The sequence below is a fragment of the Cyclopterus lumpus genome, chromosome 5 (assembly GCF_009769545.1).
Source record: "Cyclopterus lumpus isolate fCycLum1 chromosome 5, fCycLum1.pri, whole genome shotgun sequence".
NCBI classification, from domain to species: domain Eukaryota; kingdom Metazoa; phylum Chordata; class Actinopteri; order Perciformes; family Cyclopteridae; genus Cyclopterus; species Cyclopterus lumpus.
The window spans coordinates 23,117,542-23,144,052 of NC_046970.1; the positions used below are offsets into that span (position 1 = coordinate 23,117,542).

The 26,511-nt window shown below is 46.8% G+C and overlaps 1 protein-coding gene across 1 annotated transcript in view; it reads right to left on the reverse strand.

Moving 5' to 3' along the window:
* arhgef10la (Rho guanine nucleotide exchange factor (GEF) 10-like a) overlaps positions 1-26,511 on the reverse strand; it is a 93,997-nt gene that overhangs the window by 20,827 nt on the left and 46,659 nt on the right. Inside the window, exons 18-20 of the mRNA XM_034533264.1 lie at positions 24,851-24,951; positions 14,912-15,033; positions 184-270 (exon numbers count right to left, since the gene is read on the reverse strand). Of these exons, the coding sequence (XP_034389155.1) occupies positions 184-270; positions 14,912-15,033; positions 24,851-24,951 (310 nt within the window). The remainder of the gene's footprint in view (positions 1-183; positions 271-14,911; positions 15,034-24,850; positions 24,952-26,511) is intronic.

Here is a 26,511-nt window from a genome sequence, read left to right on the forward strand (position 1 = left end):
TTTTAATTCATGCCTCTTAATGAACGGGAGCAGAATGTGGAAAGGGCGTTTTAATGATCGTGGTAATTGTGTTAAAAGCTAAAAATATCAGCGACTTTAAATATGCATTTGTTTTGCCCCGTCGTTTGTTTCATGTACTTGGCATTTAAGTGTGTGTGTGTGTGTGTGTGTTACAGTACTTACCCAAAAGTAGCCTTGAGGTAAGGATGTGCTCGCTGCAGAGAAGCCCAACAGTGCACAGTGGACCGGATTGTGGAGGGCGGCTTCCAGCTGCAACAGACAAGATGAATATTGATTTAGTGTGTTACACGGCTCAATACCGACACCATAGCTTCTTATTCTTTTGACGCGGTCAAAGAAAAAAAACGTCTCGCTTTTCATTGGGTGGTTGCAGACCACAAAAGGGGGCCTCGACTCCGCCACCTACAAGGACGTGGTTAGTCCTTACGTCTTTCTTCCATATATATTTCCATAAAGAATATTCAAAAAAATGAACCGTGAAGATTGCATCTCATAAGCTGAGAGTGAATGAGTCATACGCTAAAAGAAAAACCATGATATAAACGATAACCTCCCCCGATGGTCATATTTGAATATGACCTGCAAATCTAAACAAATCTAGTTTCACCATTAGATTTGTCTCCATTTTCCATTCCGACTATCTAATATCAATAAAAGGAGCCGATATCTTATTAAGAGGGAGGATACATTTATATTCCAGAGACATATGGCGGATGCGTTGCCTTGAAACGGAGCGACGGAGCTGGCATTTAAAGTGTCGAGCCGGTGGCCGATGCATCAAAAACCCCCCCCCGTGTGGCGAAAGCTGCTCTTCTCACCAGCACTCCGTCTGCTAGGAAATGATTATTATTTTGGTGTGTGACCGCTAAGTGTGCACCATTTTGTTATGTGGGGGTGGGGGTGGGGGGGGGGGGGGGGGGTTGGGTTTGAGAGGAGGGGAGTGAGGAGAGGGGTCAGCGATGAGCGCCGCACGTCTTTAACTGTCGTCCACCGCGGCGGCAACCATCAATCATGGGTAATTTATAGCCTCTCCAGGGCCAGGACACGCCCCCTTTTTTCCTGTCTTGTTGCATTTGTTTGTAAACACTAAACAAAAAGAGGATGTTGCCCCCCCCCCCCCCCTACCCCCTCCTTCCCATCTGCACCGCGAGGCTATTCCTCCTCCTCCGTCTATTCATATTCACTTCGCAGATGTATGGCTCGTCCTCTCTATCAATCTCTCAGTCCCACTTTCCCATTCCCATCCTTCACTCTTTTTTTTCTCTTTTTTTTAATGCCGTCTCTTTTTCTTCTGTCTGTGTCTTTTTTTTTCTTTCTTCTTCTTCTTTTCACCCTCTCTCTCTCCCCGTCTGCCAGCCCTCCGTCAAGTGTGGTTTTGATAGGTAATTAAGTTGCGGCCATAACAGTGTCCATATGGAAGCCCTGTGGTTAAAAGAGAGAGAGAGAGAGAGAGAGAGAGAGAGGGGGGAGGGACTGCAGCACTATAACGGACGGTGCTGGTGGTTCCATGGTGGTTGGACCTCATGAGTCACCTGAGATTGGAGGACGATCTTTTGGGGTCCGTCCAGTCCGGTCTGGTCCGATATTCAAAGACAGGCATGTGCATTGAAGTGTAAATGAAGAGGCTTGCTCCTTAACGAGATAATAGCCATGTGAAAAAAATGTTGATTTGGGTGTATAAGAATGAAAAAATTTAATTGTGGAACGTAACACAAGTGAGCTATTTTGCAAACGACAGCCTATTATTCGTAATAAACAGTTAAAACGGCGCTCCTCCAACCGCGCTGGACAATTATCTGAATCCACTACAATCCCACAATAGTCAGAATGAAACATATTGTCCTTATTATCAATTTGTAATTAACATTTAATGTGAGAGCGGCTCGATGTGTGCACGAGGACGGGGGAATGGATTGTGTTCCTCCTGCTGGAGCCAGTGATCAATGCAGTAAACCACCGGTCCACTTATTGGACTCCTCTAAGCAAAGACACCGGCAGAACGCAGCGGCGAGGCCTGTGCAGATGGATCCTTTGCACCAGTGTGCTGCGAGTGTGCCCCCCCCCCGCCCCCCCCCAGTCTTCGGCAAAGACCCTCTCGTCGGCCATCCGGATGCTAATGCGCTATCGCCGAGACACCGTTTGAAAATCAATGAGCTCCAAGCTTTCTGCCGAGTCAATCGTCGGTCCCCGTTTAAAGCGCTCGCGCGCGCGTGTGTGTGTGTGTGTGTGTGTGTGAAGCTGCAAGCTATTCCCAGGTGCGCAGAGGCAGGATGAGAGAGGAAGGTGAGCGCCTGCACGCCGGCCGATGAAGGCATGATGGAGGACTTTGGGGGAGCGTGGGCTGGGGGGATAAAAAGAGGAGGAAACGAGCAGGTGAGCTAATTAAAGCGAAGGTGTGTCGATGTGATTTAGAGGGCGGCCTCCCAGCTGCCGGTTACCAGTGACCCAACGGTTCGACGGAGAGGTCCGCCCCACCCATTACCACCGAGAGGGGTTGCCGGCCCATATGCTGGTTCCAGCTGGCGATGGTTAGCGGAGGAGCATCCATCGCCCCCCCTGGAAGATAAATGTAAAATGTGTGTGATTACGCCCGTTCCTGCAGGACGGAGTTGGATGCAGCGTTTACTCTTGACGCCTAGTTACGCACCCACGCCTCTTGGCTCTCTGCATGTCGACAAATGTGAGGAAGCGGTTGGTTATTGGTTGTGTTTTTTATTTTTTTTAATGATTCATGCTTTTTGGCTGTCAGACTTGTCTGAGCGGTGTCCCCTCAGTGAGCGCGACTTCCCCTTAAATCCAATTAATGTTGTTTTTTTTTTTACTTCCCAAGGCTACTCAGGTGCACTGATTTCCCTCGCAGCAACATTCCTCTGCAAGCACTGTGAAATCTGCTCTCCAAAATGTGTGTGTGTGTGTGTGTGTGTGTGTGGGGGGAGGGGGGGATTTGTGACAACCGCTATTCAAACCGGGTCCATGCATTATAGCCACCCCGGGGCAAATAATATTATCAATGCCAAGACGTGCTTGTGTAATGGATTTTTTTTGTTGGAAAGAGTTGCTCTGAGGTAAAAACTCCTGAGCACACAGGAAAAAAAATGAGTTTGCAAATATTGCACTTGTATATCCTGCTGAAAATAAAATAAATATCATCCCCGTAAAAAAATGACACGCGTACGGAGAGGTGGGTGCTGTGTATTAGAAAATATGGCTGCTTTTTTTTTTTCTTCTTCTTCTAATTCCATAGTCACAGTGCCTTCCCCCAATTCCACATACCAACAATCTTTTACACGCACTAACAAGCACTAATAGAAAACTTCCACTGTTTATTAACTGGTAATTGACTGGCGCCGGCGCTCCCTCCCCGCAGAGGGAATGACAGCCAACCTGAAACGACTCCCGCAGCAGGTAACAACACGAGAGGCGCTCCGGTTATCAAAAAAAAGAAGAAAAGAGGCTCTTTATTGATTTAAATGATGTTCTTTTTTTTGACCATGTTTCGGCCATTTTGACCTTTTCCGTCAACACAAGTTCTGTCCTAATTTAGTAACTGATAACGACCTTCTCTCCGTTAACGAACTGCTAATATTCTACATCCGTAACATGCAATTGGATTAATCTCTGAGGAACAGAAGGATGAAAGTAAGATCCTTCCTACTTTCCTCCTTTTTGTTTTATTCCAGATTTTGTTCTCCCCTCGTTCTAAGGTGAGCGGACAAAAACAACAACAAAAGTGAAAGTGACTTTCATACAAGTTAAACCAAAAAACAACAACAAGAAAGGGAATGTAAACAACATCTGTGCTGCCGGAAAAACAAACAAAAGATTGTGTCTGTCCAATGACGTGGGTGGAAACATATAACAATGTAAAAAGTCAAATTACGAGGGTCACATAGTCCGTTTACCTATTAAAAAGATGAGCACCCTAAAAAGTGGATCATTATTTCCGTATGTTTCACTAATTATTTATTTCCCTTCTGCAACAATCACAATGTTCCTGGCAGCAGATGGTTAAATGTTCCTCTAAAAAGTACATTCATATATTCTTTATATATATATATATATATATATTCCTTACTTTGTTTTATTCCAGATTTTGTTCTCCCCTCGTTCTAAGGTGAGCGAACAAAAAAACAACAACAGTGAAAGTGACTTTCATACAAGTTAAACCAAAAAAACAAAAAAAGGAAAACAATCTGTGCTGCTGGAAAAAAAAAAAAAAAGTAGCAACTGTCCAATGACGTGAGTGGAAAAAAGTCACATGGTCCGTTTACCTATTGAAAAGATGAGCACCCTAAAAAGCGGATCATCATTTCCGTATGTTTCACTACTTATTTATTTCCCTTCCTGGCAGCAGACGGCTAGATGTTCCTCTAAGAAGCACACGGGCAAATTCATGATGATAAAATGTCTGCGGCATCGTCTGAAAATCTTCTCCAATCGAAGTGGAAAAAAAAAAGGTTGGGAAAAACGTTTCTCTGAAATAAGTAATACGTTAGAATTTCGCACGCTTGCATCATTTCTTTTTTTTTTTCCTCCCCACTGGCAGGTGTGGTGTTGCATAAAGGTAATATCTGATATCCATCAAAGGCAAAGCATTCATCTGTGGGTTTTTTTTTTTTTTTAGAAGAAGAAAAGTACTGAAGATGTCAACAAATGTTTTTGTTCGACTGTGGGAATTTTTGAGTGCACAACACGACGTATTTATTTTTACTCTTTGGAAAATACGAGCACTTATTGACACAATAATCGACCAACACGAAGAATTATTTTCATCCTGAAGGCGTGTGAACATTTATTTTGATGAGTCTATCGGACAGAAACATACATTTTGAGGTAACTAGATCATTTGAACCAATATCGGTCTTTCAAAATTGCCTTTTTGCTTATAAAGGAAAAAGATAAATAGATCCCATGACGATAGAAACACTCAAACTAATGCAATGTAATACAATAGTCATGCAATAAGTGTTAATAAGAGGCATTGATTACACTGACAGGTGTTCATATATCGTATTAGAGAAGAAGTAGAGTGCATTAGCACCACAAGCCGCATCCTCCAACATGATCATACAGCTGCCAACCGAGTGTATACACACTGCACAGTATGTAGTCCACATAAGCTCTTCTACACACACACACACACACACACACACACACACACACACACTTACTCTACGGGGACAGCCGAACACTGTTTGCTCATTATCTGTCCTCCGGTACACGCTCGTAATGAAGCTGATACAAAAGGACGACGGGATCAAAGTTGGAACTCGCTTTTCATGTCGCGGTTTTCGTGAGCTTCGATGTCGCCCCGCCATTTGAAAATTCCGCCCGGCGTCCTCATCAAAGAGATCAAAGGGGCCGACCACCTGCTGCGGTGGCTGGCCCACGCTTTGCGGGAATATATATTCAAAGTCAACCCGAAGACAATGCGGTTGAACCATCGTGAGGGAAGAGGAATGAGGCGGAGTGGAGTGTCTTTAACTCTTGATGGGCTTCAGGTACAGATGATTATTAAAAACCGGCTCAGGACATTTGCCTCACTTTAATAACCACTGTCTGTACAGTAACGATTCCCCTGTCGCACACGCATACACACACACACACACGCACGCACACACACACACACGCACACGCACGCACACACACACTCCTGCTGACTCCTACGGCCGTTCCAGCTCTGGATGAAAGCCGCGCGCATTAACGGGTTCAATCGAGGACTACGGGACCCAAACTTCTGTGTGTAGTCAATCACTTCCTCCATCTCCACTCCCCCCCCCCCCCCTTCAGACGGGGCCGCCGAAACCTCAAAGACGGGAACCGACACCACTGTTTGGTCGACGCGGGGCCCACGAGAGTGGACCGGGCTTTTTCTGTGATCCTTCATCAGATGGCAGGAAACACACGGCGGAAAGGGAGCCGCGGCGACCAGCTCAGTCCCACGCCATGTGGCGCCGTCCATGTGGCGCCGTCCATGTGGCGCCGTCGCGGCTACTTTTGCCAAAATGGAAGCTCTGCATATCAAGGAGAGCACCTCCCGAATTTGAATCCGGCCCCCCCCATCACAGTTTTGGGGCGCGACATGAGACGAACACAAAATCACAAGTGTTCCCTCAAACAGGAATCGGATTGTTTCAACACTTCGGGCTTCATCGGTTTCGAGCCCGTATTTTCATATTCCAAAAAAGCAATTTGCATCCGATATTGCGACCGTCAACCATTTCGTGACAGGACTACAAAAGAAAGAAACGAAAACAAAGATCGGGTCGACTAATTAGTTAGAAGTTTCTACGCTCAAACACTTCCTAAGCGACGTAAAGGGTTCCCATCTGCACGGCGCTGCAAAGGAGAGCGGGGCCATCGAGCCCGTCGTTGAACGCTGTCAACGAGTGGTCGTTGTCCACGTCTTGAAAAGAGAGTAGCGGGAAGACTAATTAGCGGAGCAGAGAACAAGGAGAGAGCGTATCGCTGCGACGGACAGGATTTGTTTGCCACGATAGGAAATCAAAAGAGGAGAGAGAGAGAGAGAAAGAGAGAGAGAGAGAGAGAGAGAGAGACCCTTCTCCCCTTTGAATTGATGCAGTTCTCCTTTCTTTCTTCTTCTTTTTTTGCCTTTCTCTCCACGTTGACGCGGAGGAAGATTGTGACCAAATTAGCACATTTAGCAGATCTGCAGGATTTCCCTTCTGGGTACATAATTTGTTCTTGCACGCTATCTCGACAAGTACAGAGTGAGCAGAGACTCGGTGGTGGGGGGGGGGGGGGGGGGGCAGAGAAGGAGAAGGAGGCATTGCCGGAGTGTCTTTGATTCCCTGTAATTAGTATGTTAGCTGTCAGAGCAACAGATCAGGCCCTTTGCAAAACAGCCTTGCTGTCAAGGGGGGGGGGGCGTGTCTACCAGGGGCCCACGTCACCGCACTGCCCTCTGTTGGCGGGGTGAGTAATGAAGGGGGGTGGGGGGTGGGTGGGGGGGGGGGGGGGGAGCACACAGGGGAGCGGAGACGTGCGGATAACAACAATGTAATTACCATGTAAAATGAAAGCGAAGGCGAGTGAACGTACACACGCAGCAAATTAATCTGCTTAATGCACCTTAACTGTGAAAATCACAGAGAGAGAGAGAGAGAGAGAGAGGGGAAGAAAAAAACCACGAAGAAAGACAAGAAAACACCCTGATCCCATCTTTACACGCGGCAAATTAAAGAACCCCCAAATCCTTTTTCACCGTCCCTGTTCCAGCTGTTTAGTCAATTAATTAAAAGCTCAGGTGCGGCGTGGACACGCCCACCTTAGCATGCCGACGCTAACGCGGGCTCTCTGGGATTTGTTTCAATGCGCCTCTCATTCATGTCAATACACACACACACACACACACACACACACACACACACAGAGGTCTCGCTGTGCCGGTTTAAGTGGTTACATCTTCTTCTTACACCACACACGATGAGAGAAATAATCTGCTCAAATTAAACCTATGAAGGAATCCGACGAACTCGGAATACATTGTATTTTTATGTGTGATTTTTTTTCTATTCTTTACCTTTTTATTTTACAGGCGCTTATGAAAAACTAGGAGACGCACACCTCCCCCGTTCGCAATAATGAAGTCGGTCACCACGACTCCCATTTCTGCCTCCGTGGCTCTCCGGGCTGTTTGCTGCTGACGTGGGACTTATCGGGGGGGGGGCAGCCGAGCCAGCAGCTGCTGCTGCTTTTGGCCCGAAAGTACCTTATAACCATCACTTGAGTTTAATAAAAAAAATTGCCTCGTCTAGGGAAGAGTATGTATAGAAAGATCCGGATCTACAGAGGAGAAAGAAAGCCCTCCGCGTGCACCCCCGGTGCATTAGCCGAGAGGTCGGAAACTGTCACGACTCTCTCTCTGAGTTTGACTTCTGCCCCCGACCTCAGCGAGAGGTGCTCTTTGATCGGGAGTGTTAAGCAGTCAGAGCTTGTGGGCTGTCACTTCCGCCTGTATTTGTGACAGTGACAAGTCTCGGTTGTCTGGAGGTTTGGGTTTTTTTCTTTTCTTTTCGCCGAGCTGAGCGCCGCCGACCAGGCGGGGGCCCGCGCCGCATCGGCTCCGGCAACGAACGGGGTCTGCCGGGATCACGCAGGGGTGGAATTTAGATCGACCCTCGTTTTAAATATTCTGCATGCCGTCCCCCCCTATTTCATGTTTTTATTTATTTATTTGTATTCGAGGAGGCTCCAGAATGCAGGTCTGAGTGCGTCTCACCAAACACACTCGACGTGTGACGTGTGACTGAGTTCCTCGGCACCTCCGCAGAGTGAACCTCGCGGGGGAAAGCCGTCAGATACGTTTTAACAGAAAAAGAGAAGAAGAAAAAAAGACGTTATGGATTTATTATCGCAGAGCGCACCTGTTGTTTTTGGTTCGCGGACGCCACATTAGCCTGTGCCACACGCAAAAAGACGGGACGCCAACAATGAAATGGAAATCACGCATCGTGACTGTGTGGGTTTAAATGGAAGGAATAAAAAAAAAACGCATTAAAGCAGCTGATGGGTATCCAACTTTGGTATATTGTCGTCGATTCATTTGAACCCGATAATCGCGGGAAAAGACGACGACGAAAAGCCTCGATGAGGCTCGGCCCTCCAAACCGTCTCCAGCTCAGGTGCATCCCCCCGCTGGTCCCGCGATGCTCGTTTCGCGAGAAGGGTTTGAAGGAGCTTGTCCGTGACCCCGCTTGTCTGTAAAAGGTAGCGAACGACCTTCAAGAAAAAAAAGACAGAGGGCGGAAAGCAGCGCGTCGAGGTGTCGATGCGACGACTTCACCTCAGAGAAATTAGAATAAAAAAAGAAAAAGAAACAGGCTAGAGAGATAAATTAGCAGAGAGGCGTCGCAGCGGGGAAAAGCCACCTTTTCACACTGTCCTCTTTTTTTAATCTATATTTCATAACATAGTATCTCATATGCTGTGCGCACACACACACACACACACACAGTCTTCCCCCTTACTCTCAGAGCCATTGAGTCATTTACAAAGTGTACTTGCCACTCAACGAGCACATTTTGTGCACACGCGGTCGCTTCCATGCGGCGAGCTGAATACACAGGGCAGCTGCTCTGGTGTCACTCCATCAGCGGGGGAAGACGGATGACACGGCGAGCTGGGAGGGGCGTGCACCACACGCGCACGAGGGCATCCCCCGGCTGGTCCGGACCCCGCCCCCCCCCCCCCCCCCCCCCCCCCCCCCCACGCCCCCATTGAGCCGGTACGGTGTGGTGTCACCGGACGACAAAAGACAGAAAAAAAATGACGGCCTGTCGCACGTTTTTTTTTAAAACTGAATCGCACAAAAAGGCAACAATAATGATAACGGCGAACTGTGTGATCTACGTAAACTAGCGGAGTGTAGAACCGATGAGACGTGACCCAGCGGGTTTTATTTCCCCCCGAGCTGAGACACAAAGGCTAATCCTCTCAGGAGAAAAAAGAGAAAAGGAAGCGCACCCCTTTCCCAGTTTGTCATTACGCACTTCAAAGCATACGTGATGAAATCCCCCCCCCGAGGTATTATAAGAGCTCTGGCATAGCAGCCGTCCTCAACCCCGTCCGGGCCTAATGCCTCGTAAACGGAGTCTGGAAACAAGTCCCTTTACTATTCGCAAAAGTCTTTGTAGCCGCGGATGTTTAGGAACCTTTTAGAGGGGAGAGAGGTGCTTTCCTCCTGGAGGAGATGGGCAGGCGTCGGAGAATCGTTAGGCAGCCGCTGGGATTCCTGTCCCCCCCCCCCCCCCCCCCCCCCCCTCGCCATGAAATACTGCACACACACACACACACACACACACACACACACACACACACAGTACGGACATGCGTCCTCTCTGAGAATGTTTAGATCGGGACAGGAAGCCGGCATTGATCTTCTTCAAAGCTCTTTTTTGAACGAGTGCGCATAATGAAATCCTCGATAGAGACGACATCATTTTAAAGCCGTTCAGTTTTCCACTCGAGACGTCATCGAATGCCACTTGACGATTTGGTTCCACCAACGCTTCGGTTCGGAGGTCTTCACACTGACGCAGAACTGAAAGGAACAGCAGGTTCATCCAAAGCTAGTCAAGCGGCGCAGCTCGACTGGATGAGATGTGGGTCTGCAAACTGTCATGTTAATCGTTTGGTTGATCAAATGTCAGAGAGTGATGAAAGAAAATGTACATCGCCGCGTTGCCCCCAAAAACTGTCCACTGAGATGAAGAGAAAAGCTTCTCGGAGGCGACGGTTCTCATGACTCGACCCTCAAAGCGGCGGCCGACTCAACTGCCGTCGATCGTCTACGTATTTGTGACACAAATGAAATCAGAAACGTCGAAATGCTCGAAATGTTACACGCATCCTCCGTCCTGTTAAAATCAATACCGTGCACCGGACGTGCTACTTGTGTGATTCCTCCATATTTGACAGCTGATTCTATACCCGGTTCATCTGTTACCTGTTTTTCTTTTTTTTTCTTCTAATAATCTCCTAAAAACCTCAAACTACATCACGCTCCGTTTCAGAGCGAGCGGCGGACGAAACGGAGCGTGTCCATCGACTTAAACATCGTCGGTCGGTCCTCGTTGACCCGACTGCGGCGCGTCCATTAACAAAAGATAGCGTCCGGTTCTGTGTGTGTGTGAGAGAGAGAGCGAGGAGGAGGAGGGGGGTGGGGGGGGGGGGGGAGAAAGTCAAGGAGAAAACGAAAGAGATAAATGGAGTCCGCCTGCCCCCGCTGTTCTCGCTCAGCAGACTCGTGATAAGCTTTATCTCCTCCGCCTAACGACTTCGCCCAGCAGCCTCTGCAGCTTCCCACAGACGGCAGTAGGTTGACATCCCTCAGGTGACCCGTTGCGAGTTCTCCACGCTACGCCGCTTTATTTTTCAGTTTTCGGGCAAAATGGCTTCGGCCCCGTCGGCCACATCTCTGGTATTTCTTTCCCCCCCCTTCTTCTTCTTCTTCGCCTCCTTTTCTTCATCCTTTCTACTCACTGTAGCTCAAGACTGCCAAGAGAAGCTAGCGAAGAGCTGGAGAAAGAGATGCCGCGGAGCTTTTGGCACAGAGAGGCGTGTGTGTGTGTCCCGGAGGCGAAGATGGAGACACAGAGAGGGGGGGGGGGGGGAGGGGCGCACTGCTGAGTTAAGCCCCTAATCGCAGTCTGCTCTGCATGAAGGACTTAAAGTCACTCCATTTAATGCTACCTTCTCTGATGATGGGAAAGAAATACTACTTCTTACCTCTTCAGCTGCTTACCCCCCCCCCCCCCCACGGTCCTCTCACAAACCCATCCTTGAGAGGCGCACTGCACACAACCAAACATACGCAGGGGGGAGGGGGGGGGGGGGGGGGGGGGGTGCGACTCGAGCACGTGCATTGAGGGAACTTAAATGGACGTGTACTCGCTGACACAGCAGCGCGAGCATTAATGTTTCCCTTTAATCGAGAAGCTGAATGGCACCGAGCGACCACCACCAGGTCTTTACAGCTGAAAACAGACACATGCTCAGTTCAAGAGCCGTCGGGGAACAACGCCACGGGGGGGAGGGGGGGGGGGGGGGTTTTGCCCGTGCGGAGAATACGGAGAATACGAGCTGATCCTCAAGAGACTGCAGAGTCCCACTGGCTCAAAATCTCAAAATGCCTTAATTGACTTGGCTCCGCTTCCAGCCAGGTGGAACAAACTTTGGCAGAGCCCTCCGGATCTTTTGGGAAATACCCCCCCCCCCCCCTTTTTTTACAATGTCAAAAGTAACACTTTCCGCCCTTCCAGCTGCCGTCTGGTCCGCTCGGCCGGCAGACTGCGGCCTCGGCGTAGAGTTCTTAATCTAGTGTTGGAACATTGATTTATGCTCGGGTGTCCCACAGCCATTAAGATAATTGCATGATCACTTTATAACATCCTCCCTCAGTGGCCGTGGTAATTTGGCTCCCCCCCACCCCCTCGCCGCCGCCGCCCACCTTGCTCAGCGAGACCCATAACCACATTATGGCATTATCATCTCCCACCCCTCTGCAAATTGATTTTATACCATTTCCACTGACTCCCCTCTTAGTCCATCTCTCACCCGCGCTGACCATTTGATCCATCGGAGGCTTCTCGGTCTTAACGGCTCGTATCGATCGAAGCGCTTCAAGCTCGGCATCTTAGGGGGAAGCTCTCGTGTCACCTTGTAGTTTCCCGACAGCGGAGGTGTTTTTGAGTGAGATCATCGCCCGAGACAATGTATTTTTAGCTGTTAGGGCGAGACAAGTGGGCTTTGATTGCTTTCAATGGGCGACTGAGTGTGTTAAACGGCACTAGGATCTCTCGCAACAAAAATCTTTATTAAAATAAAAGATCCCGCCGCCACTGTGCACTAATGGATGCTCAGGAGGAGGATTTAGCGTCGGTGAAAGACAAATTGTTTTGACGGATTGAGCCAAACGGAAGCACTTTGCTTCTCGAGTGGAGACGCCGCGCGTTAAACTGGCAGTTTAAGAGCAAGACGATCCAGCTGAAAAGATCATATACGCCACGGTTTACTCCTAAATACATGTTCTTGTTAGCAGTGTATTTGTGCTTTATTGTTTTTGTTGTGTTATTGTGCACATCCAAGTAGATGAAACTGACAACAGCAAAAGTAAAGAGGTTTTTCACCCATCATGGAGTACATTTCTTATTTTAAGTGCTGGGCAGAGATGACAAAATTGAATCGATTAATCCGCGTGATTTTTCTGTGATTAATCGCATTATGCGCAACATTCAAGAATGAATTAAAAACTAGTGTATTGCACGCTTTTATTTTAAAGTAATGTTATCAGAACAATGTAACAGGCACTCTGGGAGCAACAGCAAGTTAACGTACAGAATATAAATCTGTACCAGGGAACAGCATTAACAGTGTATGTTCAGTCGTTAGGGTCCCTGTTAGAGTGACGTTAAAGTGGTCTAGCACAAAATAAAGTACACAGCTGGAATCTACTGAGCCTTTTAGGGACCTTTTAGTATGTAAAGCCTGTGGATTTACTTTGGAGAATCTCAGTCAAGGAAAGAAAAAAGAAACCCTTTCGTTGATGTTAGTCACACAATGACTAAATTAACTTTTTGCATCCATTCCTTTGTCCATGTTCAATGTGCAGCACTTGCTGGACTGTGTTTGAAGTGGCGCACAACTGTTCTGCAGACACTGTGACGGAGCGCCGGACCCAGAGAACCGTCGGCCTCCTGCAGGAGAGCGTGGGCGACGCAGGGGGCGTGTTCACGCGGAGGACGTCTCGCAGCAGCGTCATATTTCATGCACTATTCGTGCTAAGTGTGCTGACTTTATTGGAAACGCTCCACTGCTGTGCGACATGAATTCAATGTTCCGCGCACGTTTCTGCAACATGTCCGTCTTCTGTTTTCATGACAGTCAAAAGCACGTGAACGCCCTTCAGCATTGACGAGGCTCTCTTACGCTAACAGCACGGTGTGCGCTCGGTTTTCATCAACTCTTCTAACTAGCTTAACTCACTCCCGTCCCCAGAACAGGTCAAACCCGCCTCCCCTCGGCTCCACCAATCACAGGCACGCGGCTCGACCAGCACGCACACTGCCTCCCCGTGATTGGCTAGAGAGGTGGGGTTGACGACCGACCCCTCCAAATCCAGTTTTAAGTGGTACTTCATGCTCGTGGTCCTCTGGTAAAGAGATAACTCCAATTCGAGTTGTTACAAATAGCTTTTGCTTTTATCAACTACGCCGTCTGGTAGAGATTTAAAATGAAAATGTCCATTTAAAAGTATCTTTCTCCATGTTCTCGCTCAATGTGTGCAGCAGCGTTAAGCCCCTCCCAATGCGGAAAAAAATTAAAATGCTGTTAACGCATGATAAAAATCATTGTCGGCGTTAATGTATGCTACGCTAACGTATTTCTAACGCGTTAACGTGCCCAGCCCTAGTTTTTAGTTATTTTTTGTACGGGTTGGACAATGTGCCAACATGTGCCAGGGCTGCTTACAAATGAATGTGCAGGGTTGCTTCTTTTTTTTGCTTTAATATGCTGACAGGACGCATGTGATAAGGCACCTTGGGTTTTACAGGTATTTATTTGATCAATTTATCACATATCTTTTTGTTTTAGATACGAGTGGTTTCTCTGCTGAATGTAAAATAATTTCTGCATCACAAGAGATATATATATATATATATATATATATATATATATATATATATATATATATATATATACACACATTCACTACCGTTCAGAATTTTGGGGTCACCCAGAGAATTTCGTGTTTTCCATGAAAACTCAGACTTTTATTTATCCAATGAGTTGCAAAATGAATAGAAAATATAGTCAAGACATTGACAAGGTTAGCAATAACGATTTATATTTGAAATATTAATTGTGTCCTTCAAACTTTGCTTTCATCAAAGAATACTCCATTTGCAGCAGTTTTATATCTTCTCTCACTAGCATGTTTTCAGCTGTGCTAACATAATTGCACTGGTTTTCAAGGGTTTTCTAATCATCCATTAGTCTTCTAAGAACACAATGTACCATTAAAACACTGGAGTGATAGTTGCTGGAAATGGGCCTCTATATGTAGATATTTCATTAAAAACCAGACGTTTCCACCTAGAATAGTCATTTACTGCATTAACAATGTATAGAGTGTATTTCTGATTAATTTAATGTTATCTTCATTGCTTTTCTTTGAAAAATAAGGACATTTCTAAGTGACCCCAAACTTTTGTATAAATCTACAATACCTTGTGTCTGTTTGTGTCGCATGACAAGACTACAACATTTAAATGTCCTCCTTTTTACGGCGTGTATTACGTGTTAAGAGAGTTGATTTGATTTCCCATCTCTCAGCTCAGCGGTGAACCTGTGAGAAAAGGAGCCTCACCTTCCTCTCCGGTGACTTGGTGGCGAAGACGGGCATGTGACAGGCGAGCAGCGGACAGGAGAACGGGGCCACGGCCTTCCCTTCGTCCTGTCCACACAACCAGCCGGCTGAATTCTCCTCCCCTGAGAAGAAAAAAGAAAAACGAAAAAAGAGAGACTTGTTGCTGCCGTTCACCAACTGGCTTTTTTTTTTTTTTTTTTTTTCCCCTCGCAGCGACGAGACGTTTGTCTGCCGCCATGTATGTGTGGCGTTATCGGCATGTGAATGTTACAACCAGAGGCTTATTCCCATGTTGGAGGGGGCGAGGGGCCCTCCATCGTGATTAAACATGCACTTAAATCAACAGTGAGAGTCAGTGCCGGCAGGAGAAGAAAAAAAAAAATGCAACTGGATTTTGGAGATATAATAATGGATTGACCCGGCAGGTGCATCTCTGGACAAGGAAAAAATCAGTGTTAAATTTTCATGTGTGAGAGATGCGTTGTGTTGTGTTCAATGACCGTTTGCTCCTGGGGTTTGACCCGTAAGACATCTGCTGCGGCGGACTAGCCGGCCGTCGCCCTAGCGACCGTAAACGCCGCAGAGTGTGTGTGGATGTTAACGTTGCTCCTTCGCTTCATTTTGAAAAAAAAAGGGGGGGAAATGTCCCTTCTTTATACTCTGGGTTTCACACGATAAGGTCATAAATCATTCAGTCGCTTATATTTACAGTCGTCTCGAGTTGGTGTGGAGCGTTCTTTAATAATTCATATTTCGCGGAAAGGCGTCGGCCTGTGGGTCAGCGCCCCCCCCCCCCCCCCCCCCCGGATGCAGAGAGGCGTGAGGTCACTTTAATTGAGGTGGGGAAGCAGAAGCCGGTGATTCCCTTTACCCCAGACTGATCGTCAACTTCCTGAAGCTAATTATTAGCGTAAATAATAATGTTCCGTTTTGGGTATGCTGACCAGTGACTAATATGAAGAAAAACAATACACAGAGAGAGAGAGAGAAAAAGAGAGAGAGACACAACGTCGATGTGAGGGAACACAAATTACTCTTAACCTTCAGTCCCGTGTAGTTTATGATGATGAATAACGCAGCACAGACGAGAGCCAACGCACAACTAGAGCCAAAACGGCACAAAATAGGGCCACTCACCTCAACGCACACACACACACACACACACACACACACGCGCGCGCCTATATTACTTTATTTGCTCAATAATTTCATCAGTTGAACACAGGAAAACATAACACTCGAGAGTTGTTGCTCCAGCACGTTTCGTCTGCTACAGAGAATTACCTTTTCACTTTCACAGTAATTTGTTTATGTATTTGGATAATCAAAAATCTTAGGATATAAGCATAAAAATAGCTTGATGTGTACTACGCTTTGTAATAACGCATCTTTTCATGACATAGCTATCTGACTATCTAACCACAAAGAAAGGAGTCTTTGTCCTTTGCATATCTCGGGGACCATTCATCCGATCTACTGTATTGCCATATTCATGTATGACCTTATTTAATATTAATGTTATCTCTCTATATATTTATGTATTTATATATATATATGTATTTATATACTAGTACATGTGCAATGACAATAAAATGTAATCTAATCTAATCTAATCTAATATATACATGTATTTATATATATATATATATATATATATATATATATATATGAATATATATATGTATTTACATATATATAAATATATATGTATTTATATATATACATAAATATGAATATATATATATATAAATATGAATATATATACATATTTTTATATATATATTTACATGTATGTATATATATACATATATATATATACATATATATATACATATATACATATATATATATATATATATAAATATATATGTATATATATATATATGTATATATATATATATGTATTTATATATGATTTCCCATCCTTTCTTAGTGAGGTTTGCAACAGATGACCACAGAACACTGTTAACACGTCTGCTGAGAGGATCTGATGTTCATTGCTATGCAAAACCCAGTGAAGAGATGTGGGGGACAAAACGTCTCTACATCTAAAATATGACTTGAATACATCAATCTTACATTTCTCAACTCAACGGCCGTAGAAAATGAGGCTATCGGTGAGACATAATGGTTTCCTCCGGTACAATGCCCTGTGAACTGTACCTCACGCTACATTAACATCATGTTGGATTCACCATAAATAGGACAGGGAACGGACATTCATGTCAGCCTCCTAATGGTAAATACAAGTAGGGGCCTTGGACATGCCAGTTGCTGTGGCTCTCAATATGGACCAATTAGTGTCAAGTGTGTCCACGGGGGAAGAAAACTGCTCCAAAGCCACTAATGCCAGCAGCCGGGGGAAAAAAACATACAAATTACAACCCATAAGTCATATTACTGCTAATACAATGAACTGGTTTGTTTTGCATTCGGGTGGTCAATTAGTTAAACGCAAGGGCTTGGAATATGAATATGTCAAATACATAAAAACACGGTATTTAATGCATACAGGCCTCATTTCATTCATAAGCAACCGGTGTAAACACACAGCTATAAGCAGTAAACGGCATGTTTATGCACCCTAGATTAACATGGTGAACAGATTTCTTTTAAAGGAAGAAATACCGTACAGATAATGTATTTTTATGTCAGAAAACAGACAAAATAGTCTTTTTTTTGTCCCATTTGACTTCCTTTGACACTGCGTCTGTTCTCAAAACTGTTTCACACTATTCTATGAGCCACCACCCGGAAGCAATCTATAATGACAAATCAATACTTCCTTTGAAATAGTAGTAAAATAACCAAAACGGTTGGCAAATCGGAAGGCGTAAGCGTGCAGTCTGAGCCCCCCCACATTATCTAACATTAATATCAATGAGTTGTCATGCCGATCACATGAAATGCCTCCTCCTGTATGCAGGCAGCCTTATCCTACCATTATCTCCAGTAAAAGAACTGCGACATCTGGAAATAACAAGAAGAGTAACAAAAGAAATGTAGTTGCCATTTTACCGTTTTAAGTGTTTCGACACAATAAAAGAAGAGCCCAACTGAGGAAGACGTGCATGCTGAGGCCCGTCTTAAATGAAACGTGCCATGGACGTCGTACAGAGGGAGGGTTTTACAGGGCAAGCTACCACCTGATTGGGCAGCGAGTGCACCAATCACAAGAGAGTACATCAAAGAGCAATAATCGTAGGAGATGTGGCGCTAGCTCAGCTAGTTTTGAACAATAGAAACTATGAATGTGTTTTTCGACAATTAAATTACAGAGCTGCAGCTTAACTCTCATCACGCTCACCGTCCCTCCCGTCTCCTCGGCCGACGAGAGGGGCGTTGAAACCAATTAGATCGTCGCCGTCGGACCTTTAGGCCGCGTTCTGGTCTTGTTGAAATGGTCGTCATGGTCGTCATGGTGCCCAGTGGGCTGCTCCACGTCCCAGGGTCTCTACCCACGTAGATGTACACCACGTAACGGCGGGTTCACTCGACGAAGCCTCTCCTGATTGAACTACAGTGTGAGCTGAAGGCAATCTATAAGAACGCCGAGATACCACACGCCTACGGTCAAGGTCAACTCAATCTCAGCTACTGTACGATAACTATGAATAACAACGTCGTTTGTGTAGGTGTGGGGTTGGAATACTAAGGAGGGAGATCTTTTTTTTTTACCCATCGTGCTTTTGTTTCAAGTCTTTTTCCTGATGAAAGATTAATTTGCAGAGCGTGGCTCCCCATCAACCCCAGTAACACAAAGGGCAAAGATATAGACTTAATTAAATACACCCAGTGCGATTGATATTTCCCACGGATCAATGAGAGTGTGGGATCTGTTAATTAAATCCGTGATAATGTTTACTCGTCATAACCATTTCCCATGCGAGATGGGGGGGGGGGGGGGGGGGGGGATTAATTTGAGGGCGGGGGGAGAATCGTTTTTTTTTTTCTTTTCGTTTTTTTTTGCAAAAGCGTTCCTATTGAAAGTGTTATCAAAAGGGAATTTCTTCCGGCTCACTATTCAACGGCACGAAAAACAAAACAGTTGCGCATGAATTTCGAGGTAATGCAATTTGAACAGACGCAGTGAAATCAGCGGAGCGATCTGAATCCGCCGGGCTAATGGAAGCAGAGCCCTCCCAGACGCGCCTTAAGCCCACGCAGCAGGGCGGATTCTGCATCCTCAACACCCCCCCCTTCCCCCTCCCGCTTGTCTCCTGCGCAGGTTATCACACAGTGGATTAAGAAGGCGTGTCGGAGTGTGTGTGCGAGAACCTCCGAGCTACACTCCACTCATCTATTGATCCGTGTGCACGGGCAAAAAAAAAGAAGAGAGGGACTGGCACACTTAGCGGTGTAACCACAGGCAACGGCCCCCTGCCTGCCCTCTGTTCCCTGCAGTGGGACTGATTGCTTGTCTCAATCATCCCCCCCCCCCCCCCCCCTCCCTCCCTTCCCCCTTGACACACATAAACACTTACGCCCCCCCACACACACACACACAACCTCAACAGCTCCCCTCTCTTTGCCCACATCCATTGCTCTTGAAATCTCTGGTGATTTGACAGCCTCTTGTTCTTCTTGTGAGGGCCATCACAGTCTGCAGCCTTAACCCTGTGTGAAAGGGCCCGGGACTGCATGGTAGGAAGCAATTAATTCTGCCAAGAGAAAAGCCCATTAATTAGGAAATGCTTCCGGCTATTTCGTGAAGACCCCCCTTCAGAAACAGCGGGGGGGTGGGGGAGAGGAATCAAAGATGCAGTGGCACACCAAGTTATTAATGGACCCGGGGCTTTTGGTCAAAGCACCACCGCGAGGGTAATTCTCACTTTATATTTCAAGTCCTCGAAACTACAAACACGTGGCAAAAACGCTCTTTACCGGAAATACGGGCTTGGCTGCCATATTCCATCACGTTGAGCCTGAAGGAAGCCCCCTCCAAGGACTAAGGAAGCCCGGGGCCTCCAGGGCGGCTTCAACATGGCCACTAAGGAAGCCCGGGGCCTCCAGGGCGGCTTCAACATGGCCACTAAGGAAGCCCGGGGCCTCCAGGGGCAGCTTCAACATGGCCACTAAGGAAGCCCGGGGCCTCCAGGGGCAGCTTCAACATGGCCACTAAGGAAGCCCGGGGCCACCAGGGGCGGCTTCAACATGGCCACTAAGGAAGCCCGGGGCCACCAGGGGCGGCTTCAACATGGCCACTAAGGAAGCCCGGGGCCACCAGGGGCGGCTTCAACATGGCCACTAAGGAAGCCCGGGGCCACCAGGGGCGGCTTCAACATGGCCACTAAGGAAGCCCGGGGCCACCAGGGCAGCTTCAACATGGCCACTAAGAAGCCCGGGGCCACCAGGGGCGGCTTCAACATGGCCACTAAGGAAGCCCGGGGCCACCAGGGGCGGCTTCAACATGGCCACTAAGGAAGCCCGGGGCCACCAGGGGCGGCTTCAACATGGCCACTAAGGAAGCCCGGGGCCACCAGGGCAGCTTCAACATGGCCACTAAAGAAGCCCGGGCGACCAGGGCGGCTTCAACATGGCCACTAAGGAAGCCCGGGGCCCCCAGGGTGGCTTCAACATGGCCACTAAGGACGCCCGGGGCCACCAGGGGCGGCTTCAACATGGCCACTAAGGAAGCCCGGGGCCACCAGGGGCGGCTTCAACATGGCCACTAAGGAAGCCCGGGGCCACCAGGGGCGGCTTCAACATGGCCACTAAGGAAGCCCGGGGCCACCAGGGCAGCTTCAACATGGCCACTAAAGAAGCCCGGGCGACCAGGGCGGCTTCAACATGGCCACTAAGGAAGCCCGGGGCCCCCAGGGTGGCTTCAACATGGCCACTAAGGACGCCCGGGGCCACCAGGGGCGGCTTCAACATGGCCACTAAGGACGCCCGGGGCCACTAAGGAAGCCCGGGGCCACTAAGGAAGCCCGGGGCCCCCAGGGTGGCTTCAACATGGCCACTAAGGAAGCCTGGGGCCACCAGGGGCGGCTTCAACATGGCCACTAAGGACGCCCGGGGCCACCAGGGCGGCTTCAACATGGCCAGTAAGGAAGCTCACAACATTAACAAGGCATTGTTAATGGGCGATTCCGCTCACAGGACTTTAATACAGCGTGAAGGAACGTCACTAGAAAAAGCCACGGATACTCACACATGTGGCACGGGGCGCGGCCATTAGCTGCAGCCGTGGGACGCCGCTGCGCTTCCTTCTAAATGGAGGTAACAGGATAAACACTGGTGCGCAGATGGGTCTGGGGGGAAATGAGTTTCGCGATGTCTAATCACTCATTAAATCATGCGTGAGAACATTAGCTTATCCGCGGCGTTCGTTCGCCGTTCGAGGGGGGGGGGCCGAAACGAGACCACGGTCGGACGCGCTTCAAACGCCGACTCAACTGCAGGTCTCGGTCCCGCCACGACGAGGGAGGAGGCCTCGATGACAGCGCGCCATCCGTGAAATTAAATCAACAACTCACTTATTGTAATTACATTTTGGTTAAATGGGAAGGCGAAGTGTGGGTGTGATGCAATTAACGTGTAATTGTCTTCCTGACCAGGTTGGTGCGGATCCACTTGCCCGAGGGAGCCAATGAAATGCATCACCCCGCCCCCAGCTCGACCGTTTTTTAAATGAACGATGGGTATCACAGCGCTGCGTGCGTGTGTGTGTGAGTGTGTGTGTGTGTGTGTGTGTGTGTGTGTGTGTGTGTGGTCCAGAGCAATTATTTACATGTTCTGGTGCGTTCAAATATACATTTAGGTATGATGCACATTAGCCACCTCAGAAGTGGTTAACTAAAACCGTTTTAATACAGAAATTATGTAAGATATAATTACCAAATCATAAATCATAGAAACCTTATATAACAAGACCATTGTGTGTCGTCAAGAAAAATATAATTAATACTTAAAATATCAATATTCTACCTTTAGCTGTTTGAGTTAACGTTGCCATTTACATTCACCACGATCACTGTGTATGGGGTAAAGGGAGGGGGGGAAGGGGGGGGGCTCATCCCAATGCATGCTGGGAGAAGTGCCCCCCCGCCCCGTGACCCTGAAGAGGATGAGGAGCTGTAATAAACGAACAGGTAGATGACCTTTGTGCAGGTAATTCCTTTTCCAAGTATTTGCCAATCACACAGTTCAAGTAACCAGGCGGCAATCTTTTGTGTTTCTGACCTCTATTAGATAATAATAATGAATATTTAACCTGAGCTTCATACGCGAGAGAAAGGATTGACTCTGCGTGGGCTGTCGACATACGTAGGTTTTATAGAAGAAGAAGAAGAAGAAGAAGGTAAATGTGGAAAGAAAATCTATAATATAGAATACGCTATAAGAGTTGCTATTGTGCAATTTGTGAAACTACATAAGCAGCATCTCTGAAGCCCGCCCACTCCCAAATCACCCAGTACCCACTCATGGCCACCATTACACTGTTTTGTCACAAACGTAACTTTATTGATATTTGGTTGTTGTGATTATTTCCACGTGTATGTTGTGTTTGTGAATGACGCAACAATCGTAGTTATTTGACTCATTTTGCTTCATGAACTACTTCCTAAACCTTTCCACCTATTTTTGTTGCATAAATAAACCTAAAAAAAAACCGCGTTGCAACCGCAGAGCAACCGTCAAGGAGCAGGAGCAAGCGTCCTGAAATGAAACCCAAGTTGCTGTCAATCATTTTAACAAGCGCCGCGTGGTTCGCCCTCCGGTTGAAAGAGGCTCTTTATTCTGCGTCCTGAGCTCGACATTTAGAACTCGTGGTCCAGGTCTTCGAGACTCTCAGCGGTCTCTCTGCACCGGTTGCTCTGACGACTGGTGTCGGCGCCGGCGCTTTGCAGGAAGCATCGACCATCAGAAACCACGGCGCCTGTGAGTTTCACGGACCCAATACAACCGCTCACAAGTAAAAGGAGGTGAACACCGGCAATTTATCAAAAGAATCTGGCAAAAAAAACAACGGTTTTGGCGAGCAGCAAACGGGCGACCTCGTGCCCTGCGGGTGACGTTAGCGACGCCGTACTATGGGGTTCGATCACAAGAACGAGATTCATACACGAAAGCTAATCATCGAGCTAATTGTTTAGCTGCGAATGTATTTTTTTTTTTTTAAAGATGTTCTTGCTGCTCAGGAAAGACTTTTTGTTCGCATTCCGAGAAGAAGAATAAAGTAAATGTTGACGTGTTTTCTTTCTTCATTTTCTCACAATACAATCAAAAAGCCCCGATAAGCAGGATTGATAAGCGTGCTGGTCTCTAAACTCCTACCCGTACCCGGCTGCTCGTCCTTCTGGAAGCGGTTTCTATTGTCGTTGTCACGGTGACGCGCGCCAGAGGCCTCGAAAACCCTTTCGACCTCAACCTGTGTCACTTCAGCCGAGTGTTCTGAGACTCGTGGACGTCAAAGAGAAGCGAAAGATTTTCATGTGTATCTTTACGAGGCCCCGAGGCTACACGGCCGGAGGAAGAGCAAATCAGACCAAGACGGATCGCCGCTGACGGTCGCAATCAATACGAGAGTGAAGACGATGGCCGATGTGTACGTTTTGATGGCGCTCCTCGTCTTCAGGGGGGGAGTTCTCCACGCGTAAGATCGATACATGTTTATTCGGTGTTTCCCTTGCAGAGTAAATGACAAAATAATTCGGACTATTTAATCATCGTTGTGGGGTTTTCTTTCTTGTGGGTTTCTCAAAATTGAGGTGCGGCGAAGTCTCAGGACAAATTTTGAAAAGCATAAAACACTTCTTCTTCTTCTTCTTCTTCTTCTTCTTCTTGACCTTCATCCCATTCTTTCTGCTGCTAAAAACAAATACATCTTGGGCCACTCATCTCAACGAGACATTTAACTCCGTGTCCTTTAATCCACCCCCCCCCCCACCCCCCCGAGAACATCCTCGGAAAACCTTGAATGTTTTCCGACGCTCACGGCGAAGGCCTCTGGGATCCGAGAGGCCGCAACAATCAGATTGGAGCTACACTCGAGCGCAGCGTTGAGAGACGTACCGCACACACAACAAACCCAGACAAGAGTGTCTTTGACAAGGGAAGAGCGCTCAAGGCCATGCAAGGGAGCAGGAAAAGGATGGGGGGGGGGGGGGGGGGGGGGGGGGGGGGACTGGAGTGGCGAGTGGGTTTGAATATGCGTGCCATCGTGGACAAATAAGCAGATTAATGTCCTCGGCGTTCGCCTACTGGATGACAGCGCGGCATTGATGAAGACCCCGAGAGAGGAAGACCTCCTCTCGCTGCAGCGTGGTCAGACTGCAGAGCGGGCCGGAGGGGTTGGGAGGAAATGGGTGAGGGAAGGGGGAAAAGGAAGAAGAGCTGTGCTGCTCCCTGCTGGGCAGCGTCTGGCCAGGCCTCTTCCTGCATGTTGACCGTCTGCGTCTCCTCCATCAATACCCGACATTTGAAGATTTAAAAAAATTTTTTTTTTAAATGAGCAGAATTTTTTAACACAACCGGCATTAGAGGATGTCGTCTATTTTAGAACGGGGGGGGGGGGTTTATGAATTTAACATTGTTTCTAAAGTTTGCCTCTTTGCGCAGCACACACACACACACACACACAAAACTTTGGATGACCCAGTTGAGAGCGTCGTTTTTTTTTTTTCTCCCCCTGATTACATAAGTTGTAATTCAAGTTGTGCACTTAGCCGATAGAGTGTGAACCAAACGCCGATGACGTGTCTGAGCCTCTGACTTAAAACATTGTTATTACATTTCATTGCATTACATCATCCTGTCTAAATAGAAATGCCATCGTAATCCTTTCTGTGTGTGTATGTGTTTTTTTTACCCGCCTTGTGAGGACATACGTCTGTTCGCACAACCACATTGCGGGGACCTCGCCTAGCTTTTCGGGGGCACAAAATGCACCGTTACATTAGAGTCACCTGTGTGTGTGTGTGTGTGTGTTCTTACGTTGTGCGATCTTGGCCAAGTGCAGACGGTTGACCCAGGAGATCTTACTCAGGGGGCTGGGAGTGTTGAGGACCACCATGAAGCTGACAGGACGCCCTGACCTGCAACAGAAACGCACAGATGAATGTTTTTTTGTCACAAAATCTCCACCAAACAGCCCAGAACACGAGGATTATTGATGGTTTTCCTCTCTGCTTTTTTTCATTTCATAATTTGATAAGGTCAGACTGTCTCTGGTGACCCTGGTATTTTTTGGGATTTGACACCAGGGGCTGCATGGTATTGCGCAATCCTGTATCCTGTATTGTGTAATGACAGTGAAGCTGAACCTTGAACCCAAATGCGTTCACTGGAAAAGTCTTTTTGCCACCCTGTCTCAGAGAAATTGCTTTTATATAAATATATATATATATATATATATATATATATATATATATATATATTTTTTTTAGTTCTGCAGCATTTGGGTAAAAAGTGTAAAGTCGAAGTTTGAACATGAACATAATCTGTAGCATGGAGCTGGTCATCTCTGGTTGAGGGGAGCATCGACGTGAGCTGCTAACTAGCATAAAACATCTCTCAAATCTCCTACTGGTGGTCAAGTTGCATTGTGGGTAATGTAGGAGCCCGACGTACAGAATAAAAAGATTCTGATCTTCTTCTTTTTGTTGATAACTGTCCATCTCTGGTCCAACCGTAGGAGTGCAGCGGGGTACCATTTAATGTAATTATAGCAGTCATGGGCAGAGACTGTTATGTGCGTCTTTGAAATAAAGTCAAACTGGATCCATTTTCCGTCCGAGCTATTTCTTCGAATTATTTATTCATGCTCAAATATCAGCTTACAGTTCATGGAAAAATGTTAGAGAAAATGTCAATAAAGCACCCGGTAAAGCAATATGAATGTGTAGGCTCTTTAAAAAGAGGTTTGTATATTTATATATATATACATATATATATATATATATATATATATACACATGTATATATGTATATATATATACATATATATACACAGGTGGAGCTCTGAATGAACTGCATTGGATTTTCTTTCCATGCCACCACAAGCAGCAACTGGCCTTAAATAAAAACCAGTGCCTGCACACTCCAGTCCCGGTAACAAACATCATTTTAAAGTGGCAACGTCAAAGATTTTCATTTAAATAAATGATTGCCTGACAGCAGTTTGTTTTGCTGAAGTATTCTGGGACCTGTAGCATGAAACCGTACTTTTGTTTTTATCCTCTGCGTAAACAGGGCGTCGTCAGATCAACCAGGACTGAATGTAACTTAAACATTTTTAACCTAAAGCTCACAAACTGACACTAAAATAATGCTGAAATGAGGATAACGCAACTTAATTCATCCTTAAAAAAGCAGGTTATAACTGACGAGGCGGTTTGACTTTGTGACGGAGCCGGGAGGTGGAGGATTTTGATATAAAAAGGGGAAAAAGTGCACGTTTGACGTACACTGTAGATGTGCTATGTGACAAAAAAGGAAAGCTGGAAAAATGCAGTCGGAGAAACCGGACAGCGACAAGGAGAATAAATGTTTCATTTCATGGGACTTTAAGCTTAATGCATCGATATTTTCTTTTCTTTTTTTTTTTGCTTTCAGAAGAGCTGCTCGCCCGCTCGTGGTTTTCAGAGGTTCAGTCC